The sequence below is a fragment of the Lepisma saccharinum genome, chromosome 14 (assembly GCF_977018435.1).
Source record: "Lepisma saccharinum chromosome 14, izLepSacc3.1, whole genome shotgun sequence".
In the NCBI taxonomy this organism is placed as follows: domain Eukaryota; kingdom Metazoa; phylum Arthropoda; class Insecta; order Zygentoma; family Lepismatidae; genus Lepisma; species Lepisma saccharinum.
Window position 1 is genome coordinate 74,984,155 of NC_139242.1, and position 20,846 is coordinate 75,005,000.

General features: G+C 39.4%; 1 protein-coding gene across 1 annotated transcript in view; it reads left to right on the forward strand.

Annotated features, from left to right (window-relative positions):
* LOC145999029 (uncharacterized) overlaps positions 1–20,846 on the forward strand; it is a 52,569-nt gene that overhangs the window by 19,237 nt on the left and 12,486 nt on the right. Inside the window, exons 5-7 of the mRNA XM_083135930.1 lie at positions 747–826; positions 4,971–5,127; positions 19,998–20,194. Of these exons, the coding sequence (XP_082992056.1) occupies positions 747–826; positions 4,971–5,127; positions 19,998–20,194 (434 nt within the window). The remainder of the gene's footprint in view (positions 1–746; positions 827–4,970; positions 5,128–19,997; positions 20,195–20,846) is intronic.

Genomic DNA, 20,846 nt, shown 5'->3' on the forward strand with positions numbered 1-20,846 from the left:
CTCACTTAAATCACTTCTTTTGTGGCAGAATACCCCTGCTGCACACTTTTTCTGATGCCAAGCGATTTCAATTTCTTGTCCTGTCTTCCTTTTCATCAATATATCTAGGCAGCTAATCTTGTCTTCTTCTTCTATTTCGAGTTCCAATAATATCCCTTTTCCTTCATCTTGTATTTATTTGGCAAATATGTCGAGCTGCCTCTTCGTTCCCTTCCATATGCCAAAACAGTCGTCCACATATCTGCAAAACAGAATCATTTTGTCACATCCTTTTTCTTTCACTTTCTTTTCCCATTCATTCATAACCAATTCAGCCAATGCTGGGCTTAGGCTAGAACCTATATTCAGTCCTTCACTCATTAAAATTATTTTATCCCCCATTATACTGTAATCGTTATTCCAGATGGTTACCAGCGCCTTCACTACCCTTTCACTATCCCATTCTCCAATAATTTTTTTTCCCATCCTCTTTTTAATAATGTCCAAAACGTGTCCCCTCTTGATGCTCGGGAACATACTTTTCACATCTAAGCTAAACATTGATGTCTTCATCTCATTCATTTATAATAAAATAAATTTCTGCCTTAGTCAGCATATTTAGTTTTTATATCATGGAAACAAGGCTTAATGGTGTTATAATTATACATGAGTAAATATGATATTTAATGTTTCATGTACTGTAACTTCTTGAACACAGTTTTTTCTGTTTTAATAATATAAAAGAAAATGTAATTATTTTGTTTCAGAAAAGACCACTGTTGTTGTCTGAAAGAGAAGAATGGAATTCGGCATCAGAAAGAACAAGACCTCCAACAGTGTATACCAGGTAAGGTCATCATCATCCTTCGCCGTTTCCTGCCTCTAGCTGGGTTGGCATAGAAGTCAAGTCTCCATTTTTTTCCTGGTCTTCCACCATTCCTCTCTTTCCACGGTGTTACAATCTCGTTTTCTTCTCTTAACACACACAGTTGTCCGCTTTGTGCTCTTTCCACCGACATCTTGATCTCCCCCTTGGCCTTATTCCCACTCCTTGTGCATTGTAAGCTCTTACTGGCAGTCTTTCTGCATCCATCCTCTTCATGTGTCCGAACAATCCCACTGTGTCTGATCTATCCTGTCCTGAAGCTTCACCTCTACCCCCCTGTCTGTTGGATCTCCTCATTCCTTATTCTATCCCTTTTAGTCTTCCCCTTACTCCTTAAAACTTTCATCTCCACTGCCTTTCTTTTGTCTCTCTGTCATTGTCCAAGTCTGCTTCGTACGTAATTATATATTACCTTCTTGCATTTCATAGGTACATCCCTGTTCCATATTAATCTTCAAAAGCTTCGATGTAGTCAACCACCCATTTGTCCTCTTCTGTTTACCTCCTCATCTATTCTTCCACTTCTCTCACTCAATTATGCTTACTAGACATTTGAAGCTCTCCACTACCCTCAACTCTTCCGTGTCCATCTTTATTCTTGGTTCCTTTCTGGCTCTGTTTCTTGTTGTTATTAGCACCTCGCTCTTTTCTGCACTGAATTTCATTCCTGCTTTTCTGATTTCCTCATTCCAGCTATCAAGCTGTGTCTGTAAGGTAAGGTATAGATTGCTAATCGAGTTGAGATTGTGAACCTTGCAGGTAATTTAATTTACATCATAATTAAAATCAAGATTTAAATCATGTAAGTAAAAAAAAAACTTATTTAAATCAATTTAAAAATAAGGAAGTAGTTTGTAAACATCAGAACCACTTTTGGTAAATATGTTTATCTTGTAATCATTCAATGATGTTTGTTAGTTTCTTAGATACCCTTACATTTTCAAAGGAAATACTGATGAGGCGAAGCTCATGGGAAAGGAAAATTTAATATGTAAACTATATACATGATAAATTTATGTTGCTTTAAAACTCAATAATTTTCTTAGGCAAAAATAGTGAATATTTTGTGTAGAATAATATACAAAATACTAATCACGTTAAACTAAATAGTGACATTATCATTAAGTTCTAAATAAACACGGTGGGTGATAATATTTTGCAAAGTATCTTTGAAAAATTGATAATCACCAATCAAGGTGAAATAAAACATAATTTGGAAATTCTCCCAATATCAGGGATAAACAATGCATGGCCTAAATCGAAGTGCAATAACAATTCCAAAATGTTCCCACTGTTTATGCCACGTCCTTCTTACTATACGTCGAATCGAAACAATGACACCTCAATGCACGTATTTGATTTTTGATTCCTTTGCACACAAACCATCACTATGCAATAAGATCTATTCTACACAATAATATATATATAGGATAAAAGGAAAGAGGGCTACAAGGGCTAAATAAAAAGTGAAAGAGGAGAGAGGAAACACTCACCGGACAAAGAAAAAATTCAAATTTTCGTGATGGTGTATCACATCTTCAGGAGTAGAGAGACGTTGTATAACTAAGCGACTAGAGGGAAGAGTAAGAATGACCTGCAGTGTTGCCAGGTCCCGAAGGAAAAAAAAAAAAGGGTTTGACAGTACCACAAAAAAAATGGTTCTTTCGCCTGGCTTGTCGAAAACTGTGAGTGGTGGGGGGGGGGGGGTGGTTGGGAAAAGGTGGTGGTGAGGGTGAGGATAGGGGATGAGGGGCTTTACTGGGTGTCCTTGTTCAGGCCTGGAGGTGTGGTTGCATTCATGGTCGATATGTAGGCCCTCTCCCATCTTCTACGTATTGAGGTGTTGGTGAATTGGGGCAAGGAGTAGACGATCGCTACCTGGAAGCAGTCATTAAAAGGAATATTGTGGTGATTGGTGTGAATGGCAACAGCAAAGTCCAGGTTTTGGGTAGAGGATCGGTGGTTGTTGATGCGGAGGTTCAGGGCTGTGGATGTTTCCCCCAGGTAGAAGCTCCCACAGATGTTGCACGTGAGGATATACATTAGGTTAGAGCTGTTGCAGGTTCCTTTGGGGTAGAGGGTGAATTTGCCGGTGGCAGTGTGGATCTGGAGGGTGCGGGAAGTGACATATATGGGGCAGGTTTTGCACCTTGGGTGGTTGCATTTGTGGGCAGGTGCGAGTTGATTGTGAGTAGGTGGATTGTGGTGGACCAGGATGTTTTGGAGATTGGGAGGGTGTTTGAAGACAACTCTGGGCTTGTCGGGGAAGATATTTCTGGTGTCAGGATCACTGTGCAGGATGGGGGTGATATTGGGTGACAAGTGCAGGGGGATTGGTGGCAGGTTTCTTGGTGGGAGTGTATGAAGCAGCTCGGGATATTTGTTTGGTGACCAGGGTGGAAGGATATCCACGGTTGGTCAAGGCTTGGTGTAAGCGGAGGTTATAGTTCTGTCGGGAGGTGGCTGAGGTGTTGAGGCGTTGACCTCTGAGGGCCAGGGAGAATGGGATGGCTTTCTTGGTGTGGAACGGATGGGAGCTGGAGAAGTGTAGGTATTGCATATGGTTGGTAGGTTTGATGTGGATGGAGGTTTCCAAATGTCCTTCCTTCATGTGCACGTCCACATCCAGGAAGGTGATTTGGTTGGTGGAGTGAGTCCAGGTGAAATTGATGGAGCTGAAGTGGTTAAGTTTGTCTTGGAAGGTGGTCAGGGAAGGTTCTCCATGCATCCAAAGCATGAAGATGTCATCGATGAAACGTAGCCAGAGGAGAGGTTTGAGAGATTGGGTCTCCAGGAACTCTTTTTCAACTTTGCCCATGAACAGGTTGGCATAGGATGGGGCCATTCTGGTACCCATGGCTGTGCCCCGGATTTGGAGATAGTGCTTGTCCTCGAAGGTGAAGTTGTTGCACGTGAGGACAAGGTGAGCTAGATGGGTCAGGAAATTAGTGCTGGGGTTGTGGGGTTTTGGTCTGTTGTTAAGGAAGGATTCTATGGAGCAGAGGCCATGGGAGTGAGGTATGTTGGTAGAGAGAGAAGTAACATCGATGGTGGCAAGGATAGTGTTGGCAGGTAATGGTGGGAGAGTGTTAATTTTCTGAAGGAAGTGGCTGGTGTCCCGGAGGTAGGAGGGCTTGAGCAACAAACACCTACACAAACTGTCCAACCTCTGCTGCCAGGCTTTTCAGGCTGGCTGCACTCTCCCCCTTCCACTCCCACCACAATTCACTCCCAAATCCACATGCCTTCTACTGCCAGAGATGTTCAAATAACTGCCTTTGGCTAAAATATTAATTTATGCAACTTTGTTTATGTAAAACAATTTTTTGTAAAAGAAAACACAGAAGTCTGCGGGCATTTTTCTTTGAATCTGCACACTTTGATCGGCTTACAGATAAAAGTTGATGGAGCTACAAAGTTAATAGCAAAAGTAATTTTCTTTAGCTACAGTGAAAAACTAAAATCACACATATGAGACAAATTATGTAAAATTATCCATTGTGAATGAAAATGTTACATCTACACTTCTTACCATAATTCAGGTAACTTTTCTTTTCAAAATTTAAATCAGTTATACATCTGTTTCTCACTCTACTGAGAAATATCGTGAGGAAATGAGTGAATTTTATAAATCATAACTTGCGTCACATGCGAATATTTTCACATAGGTATTATGTTTTACACTGAAACAAGATGGAAAAAACTAAAATGAGGGAAAATGTAAAATCAGGGAAGAATTTGTAACATTTTGTTATATTGGGACCATCAAGAATGAATGTGTAATATGGGAAAATGTAAAATTAGGATTCCACTTAACCAGTATTTGTAAATTTTGTAATAATATTTATCAGTATCTGCAAAAGTTAATATTGGTCCACACCTGCTTTCTATGTCTAATATTTCTTGGTATACCAACATTTGACAAAGATCTGGGTGGATGGTATCTTTGTAACCTTGAATATGCTTGCTGAGTTGTATGCTATAATTATGTCTTACTAAATTTCAACACTTTGAGGTTATATCCACTAGTTGTGATTTCATTTAGTTATATGGTTTTGAAAATTGAATGTAACATGCAATAGTAATCACTCAAATGTATTTCCAGCATGGAAGCAGATGTGTATGATGACGATGTGCCAATGAGAACAGTTAGGAATCTGAGTTCGGATTTGAAGTCAAGGTTAGATGTTTCAGGTGCTTCCGATGGCTTCAAAGTAGTTGTGTCAAATCTGCAAGTTACTGTAAAGCAGAAGGATATTCAGGTTGGTTCAATAGTTGCTCAATATTTTGCATCTGTATTTTTACTGCTCTACAAATTAACTGTGAATGTTGCTTCAAATGTACTTGGAACAAGGCTGCATATGGAGGAAAGTCCTATTTGTGTAGAAAAGCCATCTGTTTTGGGGACATCGTGTCCTCGCTGTTAGGATATAAAGGAAGTGGGTAAGTAAAAGGTTAAGGCAAGGATATCGCGTGTGCTTTGCAGCATGCCGTAACAGAATTTAAGCTGCATAGCAGGTGCATTGGTTTTGTATTTGCAATGCTAATGCTGCTGTAATAATACCGTATTTACTCATGTATAATGCACACTTTTCCCCAAAATTCTTGTCCCCGAAGACTGTGGTGCGTATTATGCATGGAATAATTCAGACAGCCAACATGAAACCGTACAGGGTCATTCCATGATTTTGAGACACTTGCTTTGATTTTTCATGTTTACGGAACCCTATCATGTTATATATCGTTGTAAAGCTTGAATCCTGCAGTTTCTGAATATGGAAACTGTATTCCATACAAGATAACAACACTAATGTGAAATGCGGTTGAAATAAGTTAATCAAAAAATGAAGAAACGTTCTGATTGTTATGGTACTTTGGATGAAAGAAAACAAGGAAAAAGATAATAAAAATTAAAATGTATTACTGGCCAAATAATATGACATACATGGAGTGTGTAAATTCCATAATGGAAGAAATCTTGTGCTGCTAACTGCTATTTGGAAGGTCCTGAATGTGCCTCGTATAAATGTTACATTAGTCATGGAAAGAAAAAGTATATATTTTGAAAAAGAATGAAGGAGCAATTGAATAGGTATGATGTCATTCACTATTGATCAGCATAGCAACAGCTTTACGACCAACAACTAGAAAGCCATTTCTTGAAACTGGATTGTACTGCGCATTATATACGAGATATAATTTTTTGTCACTTTTGCCCATCCAAAACCAGAGTGCACATTATACATGCACTCGCACTATACACGTGTAAATACGGCAATAAGTTGAGTTTTGGCGAGTGAAGGTAGTAAGATAGAATAGATAAAGTAAGGAAAGGGAACAAAGCTTATAATAAGCATGGATGAATATAGATGGAAAATGTGCTTGGAATGCATAATAAAAATGTTCTCTAATATTTTGGACTGAATCTTGTAGTCCCGGAATTACGTGCCCCTAAATGCTGGTGATATAAGCAGCAACATGTTCCAGTCATTTTTCTCCCCAAGGTTCTCTTTCAGGAAACCTTTGATTCGAGATTGAGTGAACCTTCTATAGGGACCTTGTCCAAAAAATTCCCAATCTTAGACTGTAGGAATCAAACCTGGATTATTAAGACAACCTATCAACTAGACAACTGTAGTGCTGCAAGTAAGCATCATCATCATCATCCTTTGCCTTTTCCTGCATCTGGCTGGGTTGGCATAGAAGTCAAGCCTCTCCATTTTTTTCCTGGTCTTTCACCACTCCTGTCTTTCCACGGTGTTCTCCTAAAACTCTCAGTTTTCTGCTCTTTCCACCAACATTTTCGTGTCCCTCTTGGTCTTATTCCCACTCCTTATGGATTGTAAGACCTTACTGGCAGTCTTTCTGCATCCATCCTCTTCATGTGTCCGAACCATCTCATCTGTGCCTGATCTATCCTGAAGCTTCACCACCCCCACTGTCTGTCGGATTTCCTCATTCCTTATTCTATCCCTTCTAGTCTTCTCCAATATGCTCCTTAATAATTTCATCTCCACTGCCTGCATATTTCTTTTGTCTCTGTCATTGTCCAAGTCGGCTCCTCCGTCATCTCTTCCTCTCCTATCTTCTTCCCCACCTCTACATTAATTACATCCATTGTACTTATGAAGAGCAGTGGTGAAAGAGCACTTCCCTGTTTTAGTCCATTACTTATACTTGTGACGTTGCGAAGTTGTAACAATTCACAACCTCACATTTATGCACAGGAACTTACGTTTAAGCAACAAACGAAGTTCTCATTTTCACCGTCAGGTGGTGACTTCCCCTGACAGCTTTCTTTAAGTGCTGCTGCCATCTGGCAGTGTTTAATGCAACTGTCCACATTCTCAACTTCTGTGCATTATTCCAACTTCACTTCGTGCTCAAGCTTTACAAGGGTTACATCGTTATCTTCGGACAGCTGCTTCGCCTTGTCCAAGGTGAGGTTACGTACGACTTGTCTTGTTCTTCATACAAGTCGAGGTAGTATTAGGATGCCATTACGTCCCGGCTTATGACCATGTGCTTCGAGAACATAGGATTGCATAAAAAGGACATTAATAATAATAATACCTTATGATAATCAAATGCTATTGCGTGCAAGGTACGTAGATCTTTACCAGTGGAACAAGAACGTTTATTATGTATGTGGAAACCCGTGATTTAACTGAACTTTGAACATTGAGAAACCATGTGACTAGAATTCATAAATGTCAAATGGAAGTTTTTCTCATGCGTCCACAATTCGAGCTGTACATATTGATTGAATCGTATTTAGTTTGCAATTGAACTAGTAATGTTATGCAAATTGTGCAAGTAATAGAATATAGCATTTAATTGCGAATGAAAACTTTGTACTCATTGGAAACTAGCGTAAGATTTTGAAATTGCTTTGATGGTAAAAGCTTTTTCTCATGCATGAAAATAATTTAACCTATTCTTTCTTAAATACTATACTTGTGTGTACATTGTTTCATGCATGAAGTGAACTGTGCAAAGTGAAACCAAAAGGAATGAAACGTTACGTTGATCGTTCCCTCACGATTATCCTAAAATCCAGTTTTGATTACATACCCAAAACCCATACAGGTAGCATCAATCTAATCACGATCTTTGCCTATTATAATGTTGCACTTAATGTGAGAAGGCTGATAAAGACGCATGTACAGTGGTGGAAAAAAGTTCTTCCCCATAAGACTTAATGGCAGTAAATAATGCCGGAAGGGTAGGCAACACACATTGCACCATTAGGTGATCGGGTGATTCTGTCTGTCTCAAGAGCAACTCGTCTTTCATGCAAAAGCCAACAGGCACAGGAAATGTAGGAAAGTCACGTGACTTGTCAGGTGGAATGTTGTTCGTCAGAAAATCGCCTTTTCTCAAGCCAGGTCGCAGAACCGACAAGAGCTACACGTTATATGTCCAAAAATGATTCCCCTAAAAACGTTGAACGAAACGCTAAAACAATTTTTGCCTTAATTACTGTATGTGCCGCAGTAGCACAGTCGTTAGGGCGTTTTATTACCATACGAGAGATCTGGGTTCGATCCCCGACGGGGGTAATCAGGATTTTGTCCACCTGTTCAAGCTGCTTCGGTGGCAATCCAGCGTCGTATAAAGTGGGTACCTGGAGGAAACTCTGGGGAAAAGGGGGGAGTAAGGTGGCCAGGGGCGTGGTGCTGATCACATCATTCCCACCTTCGGCCTGATGAAGAAAGCGTGGGGCCCCAACTCCACTAACTCCACACCCCCTATACGCCTTCATGGCTTGGTGCAAAGCATAAGGTAGCACTTTGCTTTTTAATTTACTATACATCCCGTTTTTGTCGGAACAGAACTTCCTAATCCCTACGTGGGCTTTCTTCCAAGTTCCGTAGGGATGTGAATAGGCTCCAATATTTCTTGACACAATTCATACATGTTATATTTCCTTATAAGAACAACAGCCGATATATTTTGTGTGCGTGTGTGTAAAGGTGGGGGGGGGGGGTATAATCCAAACATGTGAGAGGTGATCCTTTTCCCACTACTCACTCCATTCTCAGAAATAAATCTCAATTCCACACATTGAAAATGCAGCACTTTCTACATCTTAGCATGCAAATATCTACATAGTAGCAAAGTAATGTGTGGAAAGAGAAAAATTAACGATTTGTAACGGCACTCTGGAAATTTTTTAGTTTATTTTTTTTCCATTTGAACTGACATTCTTAACATTCATTAACAATCCCAATATTGACAAAAGAATAGCTTAGTCGTTCTGCTACTTTCAATTCTTCATTATCGTAGTCACCGTAACACACACACACACTCTCTCTCTCTCTCTCTCTCTCTCTCTCTCTCTCTCTCTCTCTCTCTCTCTCTCTCTCTCTCTCTCACTCTCAGTCTCTCTCTCTCTCTCTCTCTCTCACTCTCACTCACTCTCTCACTCACTCTCTCTCACTCTCTCACACACACACACACACACACACACACACACATACATATATATCCTTCCCGATGGCGCTGTAGTAGAGGAGTCGCCTTGTAATCAAGGAGTCCCCGGTTCGATACCCGGTGGAGACACAGTGGTTAGGATCCCACTTTAAACTGTAGATGCAGTCTCGATTAGCCTTTGTGTGCATGAAGTGGACTTAAAATACCAAATGTAAATAAAAATAAAAATCACCGCAACTCTCTACAAAGCCAGAGGATCCATTTTTGAAACCTGTTGAGGCTTAGATGTAGCCATTACCCATCATCTTCATCGTCGCGATTATCGCAAGAGGTAAAAATGCGACACAAAATAACCAAACAGAAGCTTGGAATCAATCTGAATATTGGTTACGTTGGATACGTGGTAGAATTGTTTTAAATATCACTTCCTGTGATGTAATAGGGTTTTTGATTAGAGACCATTTGTATAATACATATCGTTGTTGCGAACAATAAGTAGTTTCACGTTCACCACACTCTTCGGTTGTTTAGAAATCGTAAGGAAGAAGGATCTCTAAATTTCTGCTTTCACATGTCAATGAAACTTTAAAATACGTTCAGTGTAGGTCACAAAAGAGATTTACATATTGTTATGATATCTTTTAAATACCACGAAATCTAATTCCAATAGAATACGATACTACTCCTTACGTTCCTGTAAATGTTCACCATTAGTCTTGCGAAAAAAAAGTAACGAAGATTTCCGTGTTTCCTTGAGGAAAGATAAGGCGTCTGCTTGTAGGAGCAAGCACTAACTGCTTCGATCATTGACCTTCACTGCCAGAGTGACTCACAGCTGGCCTGCGCTCGTTCCAGTGTGCGTATAAAATAGGTATTTTATTTCGTTCGTTCTAATCCACAGGTATATCAAGCTAACATTCTAATACTTTCGTAAAATATGTAGTAAACAAGTTGTATACATTATGGTCTTCCAGAGTGTTGTTGCCTCCTGCTATTTACACGCGGGAGATGGGGGTGTTGTAAACATTTCTGAACCCAAAGGTCGAGCACGAAGGAAAAGTTGTGTAATCATTGGAGGTAATAACAAGGTAATAGAAGTTGAAGGAAATGCTGGAATAAATTATATCAGAAATTGAGCAAAAACAATTCTCATCACACATAGGGCTATCGGATCACTCTTCAGCGGAAAGTAGGACAAAATGTCTCAAAATGTTGAACACGATCGTATTTTCAGTAAATATAATAGGTTACTAGGACATCTTAGCATATAACGAGAATATGACACATCTTCAGCTGAAAAATTAATGTTGAAGTGAACGGTTCAGTTCAAAATTCCTCAACTGCTAATTAATAGCGCGGCTGTATGTGATTTCAACTTGTGTATGTAAGACAGAACGTTTTTCGTCGATGTGGGGCCAGGAAGAGAAAACAATCCATGAATTCGGGAAGGAAAAAGTTCACAATTTCGTAAACAATGTCTGTAAGTTCTTGTTTATTAATATGTAAAAAACTACTATACACTGGGAAACAAACAGAATTGTTTGCCTTATTTCTCCAATAAGTAGAATAATTACTTGTTACTTCGAACAAATTACCGACACTTATATCGAAAGAACTTCACAAAGTAAGCATTTTTATACATATATCCGGACTTTTCCGGATCTAGAAAATCGTGAAGTAATTTCTGAGCTTTTCCGAACATCCAGTAGCAACCATGCACACTCTTTGATTAAGCATACTTCTCCAAGGAACCACGTTATCTTAGACTCCCCTCAGTTTTTCTGTTTCTCCATCTAATTTGAAGTTACGTGATGCCCAAAATACGTATAAGATATTTGAGATTTCTTTCAAATTCCTTCTGGAGGCCAGACACAACTATAAAATGTAGGACACGTCCGGATATAAGAATGATTCTTATAAGTCTTTTTATTTTCTTATTTAGCGTCGTTTTTCTTTCACCTCTTGCTAATCGTGACGACGAGGATGAGTGACATGATGAAATTGATGAAGGGGCACTCACAAAGAACACCCATACGCACGACGGGATTCGAACCCAGGACATCAGACATCGGAGCGCCCTGTGCTAACCACTCTGTCACGGACGGAATTCTTATAGCCCTAATCGTTCCTCAAGCATTTTTCCTATCTTTAACTACTCACGAAACATAAAGAACAATCTAAATAAACAGGTGCCAGTTCACACTCTAACCGTAAAAAAACATATGCATGTTAAAATGCAAAATAATATTTATTTTTAGGTAGTTGTGATTTATAATTGTATATTAAAGAAATATATTAGTGATAAAATGACGGAAGTAGAGGAACATCTCCAATGAAACACTCATGCCTTATGCATTTCTTGCCGAACAAGGTTCCGAGTTCGAGTTCCGACCAAAACCATTGTGTATGTTCATTTTTGTCTTTAATGTAATCATAAATCGTCGTCATGAATAATTTAACTTCAGAGGAAGAAAACTGAGGTAATTACTAATAAAAACAATAACAACAAATTTGATCTTAAATCCCTGGCTTTGCGCTACATCCATGGGCGTCCGGAAGGGGGGGCACGCCCCCCTTGGAAAATGAATGTGTACCTAAAAATTATATAATTCACACATCATTTCATTTCAATCACAGTAATTTATGTTAATTATTATAAATTCGTTGAAGAAACATGTTTTTTGAGGGGGCATCACTATTTTGGAGGAAAATATGTGTCCTTTGCCCTCCCTGGAAAAAAATCCTGCGGACGTCCATGGCTACATCTTCCATCACGGGGATCATAGGCGTGCACCCAGGGGGCCAGGGGGAGGGCAAATGCCCCCTAATCATGGACGTCTGCAGATTTTTTTCCACGAAGAGTCAAGCAAGGTATTTTTCCATATTACCTCGATAATAGTGTTGCATTATCGCATTCCTGCATCCTCATTATAATAATTAATGTAAATTATTATGACTGAAATCAAATTATACATGTGAAAACGTACTTTTTGGTTGACATTCGTTTTCTAAGGGAAAGATGTGGCAATACTTGCCCCCCTTCCAGACATCTATGCCCCTATATTATTATATTTTCACCTAGAAATTTAGGATAGATGAATCCTATTGCCGTTATTAAACTATATTATACTCTTAAAGAAAATTAAGTATTTTCAAGCCGATGAAAGTACAAAGCAACTACGGGGGAAGGGGGTGCAGTGGCGAAACCACAGCCCCCCACAATCTTGAACGGAAATCAATTTTAGGGGCAAACATGGAAGTAAAGGAAAGCAAGAGTAGCAGAATCTAAGAGTAGCAGAACAAAAGGATACTCAAGACGGATTTTGTTTTCACGTCTTTCTTGCATTATTTCTTCCAGACTGCCAAGAGCAGCTGCGGGGGGGGGGGGGGGGGACAGAGCTGCAATTGCCCCCTTGATTTCAAATTTTATACAAATATAAATACCTTTTGTAAAATGTTCTTGCTCGCTTCGCTCGCAATGTCTGCTTTTCTTGCAGTCTAGTCAAGTTCAGAGCCGTAGCAAGGGGTCGGCGGGAGTTAACCCTGGACGCCAAACGATCTAAATGAAAAAAAAATTGTAAAAGAGAATATGGCGCTCCATGAATTTTTTCCCCGTATTAAATCGACATTGTTTTCATTTTGCAAAAATTTGGATCTGAAAATTTATTGGTCGCTTCGCTCGCAATTTGTTTTCTGTAATGCATTTTAAATTACCGAGGAGAGAAGTAATGCTGCTAAAAGGTTTTCTCTTAAGTGCATGAACAATTGTTGGGAGGAAAAGGAACGCACAGATTTGAGAGACAATTTATATGATTTTTACTGTTGGTATATAAGTATATGTTGTGTGTGTGTGTGTGTGTGTGTTGTATATATATATATATATATACAGTCAACTCTCGATTCTACGACCCCGGGTATAACGACCCTCTCGAAGTAACGACCCTTTTCCCGGGAACCGTGAAAAATTTAGAAAAAGATAGAAAAATTTGAAAAAAAAGTTGAAAAATTGAAGGAAATCGGCTGAAAAATGCGTTGTTTTTTTCCCCACTCATTTCCTTCACGAGCGCTCTACTGCTCACAATTGGGTCTGAACTAAAAATAGACACCACCACACCATGCTTGAGTGATATCCAATAGCACTTGACCTCTGCCCTCCCCTCCCTCAAGCGCACCGACGGCCGCTACCCAACGCGCCAGGCTTGTTTTGCCACGCTTTCTCTTGGATACGCGAGAAGAGAAGATCGAATGTGCTTGGATGTTATTTTAAATCGACCTTTTGTTTCCTTGTCCTAAGAGCTGCTGAAAACTCGCGGGGAAGGGTGGGAGCAGCCTGAAATGACTGCTGGACTTGCAGTCTTTGCCAATGTGTATGGCAGGTCAAGCTCTTGCATCGATAAATACACCACCTTGAGAGATAAGATCGCAGGAATGTTCGAAAATACAGATGTGTGGCGCCTGGAAGTCTGGCCCATCTGTCCAGTTCAGCAGGTTCCCGTGAGTGAGCAACTCTCGGCCTTGTAGCCAACAACTTCCGGTAACAGCTTTCATTCAAAATGTGTTCTTTGTTCCCTGCAACACTTCATAAAAAAGCGAAACTGTTAGAGATAATCAAAACCACATAGGTGAACTAAAGATCGTCAACCCGCTTAATGCGTTGTCATCCAGGTTTCCACAAAAGTTTACTTCGATCTTAGGTGCATCATAACTCCCGTTTCCCACTTCATATGTTTTCCTAATTGTGTCGATGTCGTAATATCTGCTAAAAAAGTGTTCCTTTGGCTTACTGACTTCTCCCTCTTTTCCTGTCAGGAAACGTAGTGGGGGGGGGGGTGCGATGCAGATTGTTTCAGCCACGATTTTCATGCTGATGCGGGCTGATTACAGGCGAGGGTGGAAAAGGACCCATCCCTCTTCCTTTCCTTTGACGTCTAAAATGGGGCAACCAGTTCTGGATATATTCTTGAAAACTAACAAAAACATAGAACAAGTAAAACAAAAAGGGACCCCCTCCTTTCCCCAGCTCATTCTCCGCCACTGGTGTGCACGGCAATGTTGATAATTGCAGAATTCAGTTGTTTTTTAAAATTTATTTATTATATATTTTTTTTAATGCTGTTGACTGATAGGAAATATTGCCCTTATTATTGTCTGTTGCGTGGTAAAACGTAAAGCAAGGGTAATTTCTTTCTTCTTTACACTGCTGTTAAAAGTTCCGTCTTCGACAGTGATGCTGGGACTTTTCTCTTCGGCCACCTGTTGCTCGAACTTCCAGCGGTCTCTCTGTTTTTACGATGCAGCTGGCGCCAGTGTTTTGTCTAGCATCTGCTAAGCTCTTGCTTGCAGATAACAGCGATGACTCATCCAGCGCAAAGAAAAAAGTTATTGTTTTGAATCTGCAAAGCTGTTTTGATTTGATGATAAGGAAATTCGATCTCCAGAAAGCAAAACAAGAGTTAAAATAACTTCATGTTCTGCGCCTTCTGATAAGCACAACTGTAAATTTAATTTACCTTTCTTCAGAACCATTCATGTGGAGGAAAAAAAAAAAGTGTGTTCAATGTAGGAATGGTCGCTGAGACTGATTAAAAAGACATTATTCAAGGGGAAAACGTTTGGAGGGGTGGGTGTTTGACATCGAGAATACTCCTAAATCCAACATTAAATCGTCGATTAACCTGAGAGTAAATAACGATCTACCATTTTGATATGTGAAAATGCGCAGTTTCATAAAGCTTGTTTTCAGTTCATATTATGCTGATGGGCTAATCGGGACTAAATATACAGTTTAAAGTGAAATTCAATTCCAAACCCGAATGATTATCAACTGCCATGTTGTTTAATGACCTGTCCTACAATACGCTTTGGGTGAAAATAGATCGCAAGTTGCGCATTTCCTTTTTCACGCTGGATTACAATGCAAGTCAAGGAAGGAGTTTGGACTGCTCCCTTGAATGGGGAAGGAGGGTGAATGAAGTTGGTTGAAGCAAAGAAAAGTGACTTTTTTTTTTTACGATGTATTTTACACAGCCGAGCCAGAATGAAAATTACAGCCCTGCCTTTATTTTTTTGTCTGGTACCTAGAGAGGTTGTGTTGTTTCTCCCGAGAGATCTAATCTTACCAGTTAATCTTGTAGCAGACAATGCTCCAGTAAACCCGTATAAAATCCAGCATTCAGTCTGCCCGATTATCTCCCGACTTTTGCTGGCACCAGTCTGACTGGTGTCAAGATTCTTCGAGTTTCGCTTGCAATAAGCGAGAGATTGTTTTCCTTTCCATAGGTCTCAGTGGAAACGGGTTTCTCATTAACTAGAATTGTAAGAATTTCCAGGAAAAGCAACGACTGTGCACAATTGAAACAAAGTAACATTATTTTAAATTCTCTTTTGTGAAAACTTTTTCATGTTCTATTTTCCTTCTCTCAACACGCATCCTGTGCATAACAGGTTGTATAACTACCAGGATAAATGGTGTTACCATCTCCTAGGCATCTTTGTGTCCGTTTGAGCTCCCTTTAAGCTGAAAATTGTTGCAAATTCCAATAACGACCCCTTCGAAATAACGACCCTTTTCCCGGGAACTGTGAAAGGTCGTTGAATCGAGAGTTGACTGTATATATATATATGTATATATGTATGTATTATGTATGTATTTATATGTGTGTGGGGGGCGGGGGAGGGGTGTATTTATAAACACACCCATCAATGCAATAAAATGTAAACAAGTGAGATGAAATTACGTTATTCTTTTCCGGGCTGAACTATCATCAAGGCTATCCCCCCCTAATCAGAGGGTCTGAGCACGCCTATGACGGGGACTGACACTTTACGTAGGTGTAGACACGCTTCGTATAATTTGATGATATCGCGATTACGTAATGGATGTGCAGCCACTTAACTGGACCCCCCAAAATTCACTTTTTATTACTAAATTCTAAATTAGCATAATATCACATAGTTTACCTATTCATAATATGCGCCGCTTTGATGCACTTTGTGGAGTGTGCATTAATCAACATCAGGTTAATCGCGGCAGGCAAAGTGGAGGGAAAAGGACAATGAAACACAACGAGGGGGCCCTTGGTTCCCAATTAATGCAACTGAGTCGCTGCGTGAAATCGCTGAAAATGTCATTTCTTAATTTCTTAATTTTGCTTATTTTATATTGCTTTTCTAGCACTTGGCGTCAACAAAGGCGATGAGGATGATTAATGAAGTTATGAAATGGATGATAGGACATGATTATCCATGTCTTATACAAAATTCTAAGTTGGGACTAATGAATATCAATTCGTCTTATCATTTGTCAAGTAGTTACTTTTAACTCCAATCTTTTTCAAGGACTTCTGGGTTGACAGCATGTGTGTTGCGCGATGATGATTCGACGAAAACCACCATTTCAGTGAACTTGCTTGACATTGACTCTAATATCAGTAAAGAGAACATTTTCTTACGAATAGCTGTTGTTAAGAAACCAATTCCTGAAACTTTTTCTGGTAGTCTCACGGCACCCAGCTGTCGTTTGTTATGGCTGGGCCTGGGGGTATGACTCACGCTGCTGTCAATACTCAATCATTCTCGAGAATCCAGGACCGCCAGGCAAACCCAAGCGACAATTTTGTTATTTGGGTTGCATAGACAACAGGCTTTAAGATGTTACGATATCGTAGGTCTCGTGGCCCAAGAACTACTTTCCATGACTGTACTACATTTACTTGAAACATTCATGTTTAGCGTACCATTAGAAATTACATGTGTTTTTGAATCTAGTCGCGTTGCATAAATGCTATCGCACTTGTTGTAATTGTTACTAAAGAACGCTTACCTCCTTGGGCAAATTATTGTTATTGTTGAATGAATACATATGTTAAGTGCATTAAATGTTAAAATTAAAGAATGATGAAAATGTGCAATTGTGCATACTGTGATAGTTAATGTTCTGAATGTGTAACAACGTTTTGAGCAATCTTTAATTGTATGTGATTTTCAGTCAATTGAACGAATGAATAAAAGTCACGTTGTTATTAATTTGTACTTGTTACTGGGTTGTATTCCTTCTCATTTCTTCAATTCATGCCAACGGCGTATTTGGATATAAATTAGAGATTAATTAAGAGTAGACTTAAGGTAGTCTATTTATACCACTGCTTATCTATCGTACAATCTCCCGATCGTTTATATTAAGGGATCGTAATTAGGCTTTGTGAAGCCTGATATTCGAAGTTATTTGGCTGCGAGAGGTGTATCGTAAGAGGGGGTATAGCTCTGAAGAGCTACGTCTACACTTAACCAAGCAAGGGGGCTAGCCCCGTGAAATAAGAACTACACTCACGATTAACTTTAAACACTACAATTGACTGGTCTGGCAAGGGTGTGAGAGAATGAAAGACAAGGATAGAGGAACGTTGCGTTACCTGTAGATCTCGAAGTGACGATCGACTCGCTGGTTCGTTGATGAAACTCTCCTGAAATAGAACTCCTTTCCGATATTGTACTACTCCTCGCTGTAACTCCTTTTGTAACATTCGGTAACAACTATTCACGCCATAACTTTCTTAGTTCAACAACTTGTATAATTCCGAGGCACTAACTGTGCACGCGATAGATTTCAGATACCGACTGGGGGGAGAAATATTCTCTCAAGCTATTTAAACGAAATTCGAACTTCGGCCGTTGAGAGACCGCGTCTCTCAATAACGGTGCTTTCAGCGTAAAGCTGTGTTTGCAGTATCTTTCCTGCGATTCCGGAAGAATTCGTATCAGCGGATTTTTACATCCGCTGAAGATCGCAGGTGGCATTTGCTTGAAAGAACCACTTTCCAGCTTCTTTCATACTCGGGCCCTTTTTATGAAATGATTAGGCTATCGTACTATGGTGCCCGGGGTCCCGGATTCGAGTCATGCCTTTGGCATGATACGCTATATATATATATATATATATATATATATATATTGTGTAGAATAGATCTTATTGCATAGTGATGGTTTGTGTGCAAAGGAATCAAAAATCAAATACGTGCATTGAGGTGTCATTGTTTCGATTCGACATATAGTAAGAAGAACGTGGCATAAACAGTGGGAACATTTTGGAATTGTTATATATATATATATATATATATATATATATATATATATATATATATATTAAAATTAAGGTTTCAAATTGATGTTGCATGATTTTATCCATTTTGGACCCTAATTATTCAAAGGGCTTGCATCGTTTGTGCTTGCTCGATTAAATCTTACGGTACTGTGAGATCCTTGCATAGCAAGAACGAAGCAAAAATACTTGACTGTGTACGCTTGGTTAGGTCTCATTGCATATGTTGACAATTGATTCAGACTGCACGGCTTCCTTTACAATTCGTCGGTTGTCTGACATACATAACCTTAACCTTGTGTCGCATACTGAACCACTCCATTCTTCCCACTGGTGTCTTCACACAGCTCTGGTTGGCCTTGTATGTGCTCTGCGCTCTACACATAATCTCTTCCTAGACTCCTTTCTCTCTTAAGAGCCTTCTAAGTCTTTGTTCGGTCCATGCTATTTTATGCCTTTTCTATATCTAAGAATGCCATAATCAAATCATTTCCATACTCCAGTTTATTTACAGACACGACACTTTCTGAAGTTTGAATTATCCTGTGAGTTATGCAATTCACGGAAAATTGATTAATTCTGCTGTAAATATTTGAGAAGCAAAAATGGATCCCTTTATTCAGGAATAAACTTAATACTCTGGTAACTACATAAATGTTTTTTTTTTTAGAAGGGATATGTTTATTTTGTGTAATAAGTGCAGTTTTTAAATCTACTAATTGTATTCTCTGTTCAAATGAAGCAATGCACATCTTTTGCAAACATCCATTAGCTCCCCTGCTTTCAAAAGAGTAGCTGTGTTGATATGTCTGTTGTGTATCAGTAACACACTGAGATAATTCTCTAGGTGTCAAAGTTACTTGCAATGAAAAGTATCATGTAATCATACACTATTTATTCCTCGATACTAAATGCCTCATCATCTTCATAACAGACTCCACATTATGAAGGGCCTACTGGCTGGTGTAGTGGTAACATCATTGCCTTGTAACAAATGAGTCACAATGGTTCAGATCCCATTTTAAACTATAGGTTCCATCCTAATTAGCCTACATGTTTATATAACAAACTCAAATTACATATTAAAAACAATCTCAATGTCAAACAGTTTTCCATAATATACATGAAGTACAGCCACAAATGACCTGTCAGTTGGTCTGTTCCTTGTACAGTAAAACCCCACTTTTACGTTCTCAGACTTTTCTTTTTTCCTACATTAAATGTGCACTCTTCATACTCTCAATAGATCAAAATGTTCCCATATCCTATATATTCCCACAATTTAAGTTATTTCATTTTGAGAAACGTAAAACTGAGGTTCTGCTGTATGTAGATAGTGCTGCTTAAGAGGGTCTTATTTTGTTGGGGCAATCACAAGTGCTGCTACCTTCGAGTTATTCTGTATAATGCACCAATATTTTGTACATAATACATTTTCCAGATTATGGGGGGATGCATCTCGTAGAGCCATGGAAGTGAACTGTTCATACAGATGAATTTAGAATAGTATGGCTTGTATGCTAATGAATAAAATGTATTTTCTCATATAAGACTTGATCTTGCCCATAATAATAATAATCCTGTTTCCACCTTAATCAGGAACTGTTTGGAAACATTGGGCCATTGCTACGCTCATCTCTCACCCATCCAGGCAAAGCAGAAGTTATCTTCAAACATCGTGCCGATGCAGAGCATTCGATAGATGTGTATCACAACAGGCTGCTGGATGGCCAACCACTGAGGTGCTTCCTCATATCAGGATCTTATGGATCTGTGGCTTCACAGAGTCGTCCTAGGTAAATATGGCTCTTGTAATCTGTATCATAATTGATAAACTTTTACTGATTAAGTTGTGTTTAACATTCTTATCAGTAGCATAAGTAGAAAAAGTTTTCAGCCAGAGTTGCTTCGTGAAGTCTTCATTCACAGGGTTGGTGAGAAGTAACTAGGCATCGAAAAATTGCTGTAGTTTTTGTAATATTTAAACCATCTCAATGAAACTTTCTGTACATATACACTTTGAAAAAGGATTACATATGTGCAAACGGATTTTGCAATATAATAGCCATTAGAGTTGTAGGTCCATATTTTCTGCATGACACCATGAATGGTGAGCACTCCCTGACAATGTTGCACGGGTACATTTGGCCCTTATGTCACGGAAAAATTGGTGAGCTTGTTTTCGTGCAAGACTGTGTGTTGCCACACTTTGTGCTTACTGTACGGGCCTGGTTGGACCACAATTTTCTGGGATGCTGACTGCGACGACGAGGACCTCATGAACCAGAAGTCCAGACTTCACACTCTGCGACTTTTTCTTTGGGGCTGGGCAAAGGAGGAAGTGTACAAGACAAAAGCCTGTACTGTGGAACCATTGGAGGCACAGATTCGCCGTGTTATCACAAATGTCCCGAAGGAATTCGTACAGAAGCGTGTGGATTCCATCCC